At 42.3% G+C, this 8,860-nt stretch overlaps 2 protein-coding genes across 2 annotated transcripts in view; both read left to right on the top strand.

Moving 5' to 3' along the window:
* Nucleotides 1-557: 557 nt before the first annotated feature.
* On the top strand, nucleotides 558-1,436 carry LOC102888883 (mas-related G-protein coupled receptor member X2-like; the record flags this gene model as incomplete). Its single annotated transcript, XM_015586343.1, is given in 1 exon segment — nucleotides 558-1,436. A coding segment is annotated over 1 exon segment (879 nt), but the record flags the coding sequence as incomplete, so codon positions are not given.
* A 4,172-nt stretch (nucleotides 1,437-5,608) lies between these two features.
* Nucleotides 5,609-8,860, top strand: part of LOC102888640 (mas-related G-protein coupled receptor member X2-like) — a 10,277-nt gene continuing 7,025 nt past the window's right edge. Inside the window, 1 exon segment of the mRNA XM_015586342.1 lies at nucleotides 5,609-5,759. Coding sequence (XP_015441828.1) covers nucleotides 5,609-5,759 — 151 coding nt within the window.

Here is an 8,860-nt window from a genome sequence, read left to right as displayed (position 1 = left end):
CAGTGAGATTGCCTTGGGGCTTCTGACTGCCTGCCCCTGAGCAGAAGCCATTGTCCCAGAGCAGAAGGAATGCTGCACTCAGAGTCTTGTTGTCATCAACACAGCCTATTCAGACTTCTGTCCTCTGGCCTCCCGCAGATATGACATGGCTTAGGACGGTGAGCAGAGGTATTCAGACCACGGAATAGTCCCACGTCAGTAGAGCGTCCGTGTTATAGTAGAGAGAGCTCGGGCTTTAGAGACAGAGAGAACTGGGTTTGAATCCAGGTTCCAGGACACAAGGCTGCGTGGTCTTCCGCAAGTATCTTGATCTCTATAAGCCTCCATTTCCCTCCTCTGTAATTTAGGACAGTAATTCCCACATAGTAGGGTGACCTTGACAAACAGTGATCATACAGCAGTTGCTTAAATTTTATCTGTGTTCCAGAGACACCAGTGGAGGGATTCTGAGCACAGCTACAACTGTCAGCCTGGGGAACAGAACACATGCCAGTGAATGGAAGCGACGGGACCTTTCCTAAACATGGCACGGTGACCCCGATCCGGGGGTTCCGGTCTTTACCATTGCCATGGTTGGGCTGGCAGGAAACGCCATTGTGCAATGGCTCCTGGGCTTCCACATGCGGAGAAAAGCATTCTCCATCTACATCCTCAACCTGGCGGGAGCCAACTTCCTCTTCCTCTGCCGCCAATTCATAGATTGCCTGAATGCACTCATCAACTACTTCCATGCCGTCTCCATTGACATCCCTAGCTTTTTCATCACTGTGTCATCTTTGCCCTCGTCACAGGCCTGAGCTTTCTTAGCATCGAGCTTTCTCAGCACCGAGCGCTGCCTGTCCGTCCTGTGGCCCAGCTGGTACCGCTGCCGCCGGCCCAAACACATGTCAGCTGTCACGTGTGCTCTGCTCTGGGCCCTGTCCCCGCTGCTGAGCATCCTGGAAGGGAATTACTGTGGCTTCCTGTTTAGGGATTTGCACGATGATGATTGGTGTCCAGTGTTTAATCTCATCACTGCGGCGTGGCTGATTTTCTTATTTGTGCTTCTCTCTGGGTCCAGCCTGGTCCTGCTGACCAGACTGCTGTGTGGCTCCCAGCGGGTGCAGCTGACCAGGCTGCACGTGACCGTCGTGTTCACGGTGCTGGTCTTCCTCCTCTGCGGCCTGCCCTTCGGCATCGACTGATTCCTCTTAACCTGGATTCACCATGGTTTCGATGCGATCTCCTGTCATCTTAACCTGTCCTGTGGCAGCAGCTGCGCCGATCCCATCGTTTACTTCTTCGTTGGCTCCTTTAGGCAGCGATGGCGGAAGCGGCGGCAGACCCTGAAGCTGGTTCTCCAGAGGGCTCTGCGGGACTTTCCTGAGCTGGATGAACGTGAGGGAAGTCTTCCTCAGGAAACTCTGGCGATGCCGGGAAGAGGGCTGGGCCAGTGATGAAACGCCTCAGCCCGGGTCCGTCAGAAGCGACTTAGAGTTCCTGCTGCCCCCCCACTCGCCAATTATCTGCTCTCTGTCTGTCTCGTGCCCCAGCAACGTCTCAGTCATTCCCCAGTGTCTTCAAATAGGTTGTTTTTACTCTGGTTTTGCCAGTTTTTCTCAGAGAAAGCATTAGTCCGAACGTTATACTTCTCCATCTTTTTTGACATTACCGATAAATTTCTCATGTTATCTTCCTCTGAATCTTCTGTATTGAATGCTTTTTCTTTACAATTTTCATTATAATGGAAAGGATTCCTGTCTAAAGCCATAAACTCTTGTTCATATTTTTTTCATATTTGATAGGAATGAAAAAGATTCCTTATTTTCTCTCAGAATATGATCCCCTGAGATTCATGTTTATCCCTGTGGTTGGGGTATTCTTCCGTTAAAAGCTTGAATAAGTGAGTTCTCCTACCTCTAATCTCATTGGGTTCTCAGAGTTTGGGGAACTCATGCCCTTAGAGGCAGCATCTCTACCTACATGAGAACATTCCAAGATATCGTGCTTATGAAAAGTCCTTCGGTGCCATTTGTCCATGGTATGGTGACAAGTTGACCTTGGGTTGTAGTAAAGAAAATCACAGCCTTTACCTTTGAGAGCTCATAAATGGTTATTTAATTCTCGATTCAAATAAATAACCATTCAATTAAATGGTTATTTAATTATAGACTCCACACTATTTTAAATAACATTCAATGACATTAAATAACCATAAATGGTTATTTAAAACAGTGTGGAGTCTATAAATATGTCCCACCTACTCTAATTTGGCCATTGCAACCTCAGTGTCAATTTAAAAAACAAAAATTATCTTGGAAATCATTTATTATTAGCTTACAGATGTTAGTTTTTGGAACACTCTGTAAGCCTCAAGATATTGTACAGATTGTTCTGGCTGTGACTTTTAATCAGTTTCCTGGGCAGTCCCCATGAGGAGCAGGACTGAAAACATCTGATCCTCCCATCATCATGTCAATCGTATTTATAAAACCTTAGATTCGGCAGAGAAATCTGGACTTTACTCTGCCAACGATTACTCATTGCTCACAGAACTCAGGCAGACAGGGAGGGTCCACTACAAGATGATATAACGACACAGTGGGTCGTCTGTTCCTCTCAGACAGTGAGGCTGCCCTTTGGATTTACCCTCAGAGAGTGAAACTGACAAATGAACTCTGAGTACGCAAGAGATACTACAGGTAGTTGTGCAAATGGTACCAACTAGTTTTAAATTTTTAAATCACATATATCTATCATTCCTAAAACACAGTTCAGTACTCAGAACTCAGATTCCCTGACTCCAGACCCGGTGCTACTCCCAGTCCAGCACTCTGCCAATTCTTTGTCCTACATGCACTCCTTTATTTCCAAATGCTATAGTAGGGTTTGGCTGTGGTTAAGGGCTTCCTCAGATGGATTGCAGGGTGGTGGGAGAAGGCAGGAAGGCTGTGCTTACAGCCTGTGCACCAGGCAGGGTGCTCTGATGTGATGCCATCAACATAGACTCAGGGTTCTTATGAGAGTCAGTCCTGTAAGTCTTGTGATTCCATCAATCATACAGATGCGGTTGACTCTGTCCATCATGAGGAACCTAGTAGGAAAATTTCATCTTGCCTTTGAACCAAATACTGCTGGGTTTCACCTGAGCAACTGGTTATTTTGTTGTCAATGGTATTCCTCTTCACGTTGGCTGCAAGAAAACTTAGAGCTCCTGGATGCTCAAGTTCAGCCACTGCAGCACACACCGAATGCCCTTGGCCCCGACATTCGTCCACCAGAGCACTTACAACATTGTGCTGTGCTGTTCGGTTTGTATGTCTCCCCCACCATTCACCACAATGTGAGGTCTTTAAGAACAGATAACATGTCTTTCAAATCCTAGTGATGGGACTTGGCCTGTAATTTAGAAGATGCTCAGGAACTATTTTTCTCAAGCAGCTCCCGCCCGAAGATCACGGTGTTGTCCAGCTTCTTGCAAAGACTGGCTCAGTCACCAGGACTCACTGTAGCTTCTGCAGGCATCTCCCACTCAATAAAACAGAAAGTGTTCTCTGCAATCTGTCAGTATGAGGAAGGTCTTCCCTTTCTTTACAGGTCTGCTCGCTGTCCCTTGGGAGAAGAATGAAGGGGAGCAAAGAGTCTACTCGTGAGCTGCCATCATTCCAAAGACAGTGATGGGTTTCCTTGTAGCTGCACCTTGGGATGGATCATGCAGGATATCCAGGATGTTCCTTCAGGAAGAGAGGAGAGATATGAAAGTCCTTCGTGGCACCTTTTGGGAGCTGTCATCTCAACTATTTATTTATGCATCAATTCAAGAAAACATCTCTTAAACCTACATGATTAAACACTATACAATTTCTGTATAGAGCAAAAAACTTTTAAATAATCCTCTGGTGCGTAGACTCAATCTATTTAACCAAGCCTGTACTAGAAAATATATTGATTGATGTCTAGCAAGTGCTGAGCCCTCAGGGTCATTCATTGATTCTCTAGTGCACCTGTACACTAAGAAACTGAGTTACCTGCTTCACTAAAATCAGCTGGATCTGTTTCCAGTCCTGCTTATGGTGGTAAGACTTCTTCATGTAATTACCTAATTTATCAAAATATAATGTAAATCAATGAAATATGAGTATGAAAGGAGACTTATAGTTTTAATGAAAATTAATATGAATGCATAAAAGGGCAGTAAAAGCTAGTCTAAAATTCTTGTTACTGAAGTATGTATGAGCCTGACAATTATCCTAAATGCAGCATGCTATACATATGATGTTAAGATATCCACTTTAAATCATCCAAACTGCATATTATAGACAATGCTTAATGAATGTGCTTTTTGCAAGAAAGAGCAAGGAGAACTCTATTTGCCGACTTATACTCAAAGGAAAGTCCTTCCCTCTTCTTCATTTTTGGTAAATGAATTCTAGGTAAAAATAAAATATTTATATTACAAGTTTTTTTTATAATTACCATTTAACAGACCTTTGCAGTCAAACTATTCACTTGCAGTCTTCAGTATGTTAAGTGGGCTTTTACAGCAAAGTCACTCAGTCATTTTTGTGTTCTTTTTATAAATAATAACTGAGCATCTTCTATGTTCCAGCCCCTGTGCTAGGCACTAGAGATTCTAAGACAACCTACCATTTTCAAGGGCTTACAGTCTACAGAAGAAAAGAGCTTAGTGCAGGACAGACTGCCTCACAACATGGTACATGTCACCCTCGAGTTATGCTTGGGGGTCAATGGTGCTCAGAGGAGAGGTCATCTAAAAATTCCGAGTTGTCTTGCTGCTATCCTGAATAGTGATGTCACACACAACAGCCCAGGAGAAGCATGACAGTACAGATCCAGAAGGCTCTTCATGATAGACAACCTCTTCAGCAAAAGCTTTCCAATTGATGAAATCGCTAGACTTGCTCTGTGGAATCTAACAGCCCATTGTCTTCAGAAAAACGTTTTTCAAGGGGAGTGTCTGCAGGCATTGTCTCACTATCTGTTCTCATTACCTTGAGTTCCAGCAGAGGAAGTCCTTGCTTCCAGTCCAACCCACCTCAGCACCCAGAAATCCTGGGGTATGCAGGGATGCAGAACTCAGGAGGGCTAATTTAGGAATAACACTGGACCTGGAATCAGAGCACCTAAACTTTCATACTGATTCTGTGAGCAACTTGGGTCACAAGCCCATTCTAGGCAACCCGAGCAGACAGTGAAGTTATGAGATTGCCCTAGTCTGAGTCGTATGTCATTTATGGTCGGGTACCTGTTTTTAGAATAAGGCGGTAGGGTTTTCACCAGAGACATGGACTGAAGGTAACTTCTGTTGCAAGTCAGGCAGCCTAAGAAGTTCACTTCTCTACATATGGCTATAAACATAGGCATATACTCTTCTCACCTGAAGCTATGTTTGGCAATTACCTGGAATTCAGAGAGGTTGCCTGATACTCTTTCTGTGTGATGGTAAAATACATATTGGGCACCAATATTGCCAACCATATAAAACTAGATGAGATTTGGTTTCTATTCTCCAGGAGTGTGGAGTAGAGTGTGGGAGAAGAGATCTCTGTACACATGCCTATCATATTGGCAGATTGGTTCTGAATCCTTCCAGGATACAAACACAGAGATGGGGAGCAGAGAGGGAGAAGAGCTCATTAATAAGTGTGTATGTGGTGGCAAGTGGATCAAGAAAGCCTTCTTGAAGTACTTGGAATTCGAACTGATTACAAGGAAGTACCCTATGTCACTTTTGCCAGCCACGCCAACCTTCAAGACACGTAAGAAAAGATAAATAGGATCTGGACAGATAGAAATGGGACAAGAGACAATTCATAGTGGTATTGTTAATAAAAGAACAAAGGTTGTTTAGAAAATAGTGATCAGTTTGCAAATAAGTTTCATTCCCTGTGACTCCTCAAGTATCTGGTCGTGGTTGCTAGATCCCTCTCAAGAAGGATCATAAGGTTGGAGTGCTGTGAGCAATGAGCAATGTCTGTTGTGGCCTTGAAGTGATGGAGATTGGTATAAGCTTTGCAAAATTAGTTCAAGTCAACTCTATAATACCGTCAAGTCCAGAGACAGCCAACAGGTCACTCCAGCAAGACAAGCCACAAGTCCTGCTCTCCTGACTGCCCTCTCTGGGATATGTCCAACCCTACAGAGTCAGAAACCACCTCTGGAAATAACAGGGAGGTAGACGAGGAGAAGGATGTCAGGAAGAGAGAAGACAGAACAACACAATGCACCCCTTTCTCAGCTGCAGTGATTTTGCATACAAAAGGTCAAACCGGGAGCAGGGGACATGGTTCATCTTTAAATTAAATTCAATGTTTTGTTCAAATTAGGCTCTAAATTTTTAATAGCTTTAATATGGATGATGGCTTAGGAGTTGGTAACCAGTTATCAGAAATCTCATCATGAAATTCTAAATGTTATCTTGTTCCTCTTTTGAAATGTAGTATCTACTGTATCTTGATATTTAGATCAAAACTGTTTTAACATCCTGTTATGCATGTGAGAGAAGAATGCATGCCAACTTCAGAAGCTCTGAAGAGATCAAAGAATGTTTGGGCCTTTAGCTGTATCTGTAAAATTTTATTTATTCATTTTTAAAGAGAAATCAGAAGTAAATATGACAAAATTTTAATATATGCTTAATTTTAATGGTGGGTATGTAAGTGCTTATTACATTATCTCCTGGCCTATGTGCCTGATTTACAAATCCTGTCCAGCATAAACCTTGTCATCATGCCTGTGACTTCAACATCTATGCAAGAAGTCAGTCCAACAAACTGAACTTTCAGTTGTTCTTTAACTTTTCATTCTAAATTAACTGTAGACCAACAAGGAGTTGCAAAAATACTACAGAGAGGTCCTGTGTACCATCTCCCAGCCTCAGCCAATGGTGCATCTTACACAAACATAGTACATTATCGAAACCAAGAAATTGATCTTGGTGGGATACCATGATCTACATTACAGAATTTACTCAGATCTCATCTGGTTTTGCAGGCACACATTTTTATGCCATGGTCTATAATTCCAGGACGCTCTATCACATTGATTCATGTAACCACTGCCACATTCAAGATATGGAACTGTTTCTTCATCACGAAAGTTCTCCCCTGGGCTACTCCTTTGTAGTCACACCCACCTGTCCCTCTTCCCAAATCCCTAGCAACCACTGATCTGTTCTCCATCTCCATAATTTTGTCCTTTAAAAAAATGTTGTATAAATGGAATCGTACAGTACTGAACCTTCTGAGTTTGGCTTTTTTTCACTGAGCATAATGTCCTCAAGACCCATCAAGTTGTTGCATGTACCAATAGTTTGTTGTTGATTTTTTGTAATTGCTGTTTCATATTCTATGGTATAGATATATGAACTGGGTTCGCTCTTCTCAAGTGAAAAGACATTTGGATTGTTTCCAGTTTGGCTATTATAAGTAAAGCTGCTATGAACATTTGCATTCAGGTTTTTATGTGAACACAAGTTTACCCATTCTCTAGGATAAATGCTAGGGATAGATGACTGGGTTGTATAGTAAGTGTATGTTCAATTTTTAAAAAATGCAAAAGTTTTCCAGCATGACCACATCCTTTCCCACCAGCAATGTATGTATGCAAGATCTAGTTTCTCTAAAGTCTTGCCAATAATTGAAACCACAGGTACTTTTTATCTTAGCCATTCTAAGAAGTATGTAGTGGCATCTCATCGTGGTTTTAATTTGTATTTCTCTAATGGCTAGGGATGTGGAACATCTTTTCGTGTGTTTATTTGCCATCTATATATTTTCTTTGATGAAGCATCTGTTCAAGTCTTTTGCCCTGGTTGAATCCAACTGTCCACTAACTGTTCCCAGGGAGCTGAGTATAGCTAGAGAACAACACACAACCATGCTGAATGGGTTCACTTCCAATGTAAGTCCACAAACCTCAAGTAACCATTTAGCTCTGCTGAGTGATCGTGTAACTTTTCCATAATTATTCTCTCATTCTCCAAGGAAAACATTACACACCATCCTTCTCCTTAAACCCCTTCCTCACGTTTTTATCACTCTCAGCCCTGCTAAGAATTTCCCCATCTCCACACACCAAATCTACCAGCCACTCTGCCTCTGAGCTTCTTTCTCTGCCTTTCCTCTCATGCCAGGGAATAGCTCCGTGTGCTTCTATCCTAAACTATCCTTTCCACATGCGTGCAGGCTCCCACCCCTCCCCTATATAGAAACACGCTGTATGCTATTACCTCTCCCACCTGCATCTTCAATGTTCTCTCCTTTCATTTACAGCAAATCTCCTTGAGAGAGTCTTCTATACTCATTATCTTCAGTCCCCACCTCCCGGTCTCTCTCTCTCACTCTTTTTTTCTCTTCCCCCTCTTCCTCCCACTTCCTCCCCTTTCCTCCCTCTTTCTTTCTCTCGTCTTTTTATATCTCTATCTCTTTATATTAGCTATATCATTAAATTTATCTTCCATGCTTTAAGATTTTATTTTTTGAAATAGCAATACATTCGCAGGTTTAAAAAAACATTTTTAATGCACACATTGAAAACTGTCATTCCCGTCCAGGACCTTAGGCATCTATGTTTCTCCTCAAAAACAAATACTGTTATAGTTTTTGTTTCTCAAAATCTTTCTAGAGATATTTAATGTTAAAATATGCATATATAGATAGTTTGAGAAGGAATAAAGAATACATGTATCATATCATATCATATCATATTATCCCAAAGCAGAGTTCTTAATGTTAGGTATTAGTACTTGTGTTCCTAAAAGCCCTTCAGTAATATCATATGATTTCATTCATATTAAACCCCCAAACTGGTAAAACTAACCCAAGGTGTTAGAAGTCAGGTTGACAGGATGGGGAATACA

Source organism: Pteropus alecto, unplaced genomic scaffold (genome assembly GCF_000325575.1).
Source record: "Pteropus alecto unplaced genomic scaffold, ASM32557v1 scaffold71, whole genome shotgun sequence".
NCBI classification, from domain to species: domain Eukaryota; kingdom Metazoa; phylum Chordata; class Mammalia; order Chiroptera; family Pteropodidae; genus Pteropus; species Pteropus alecto.
This window is presented reverse-complemented; position numbering and strand designations above follow the sequence as displayed.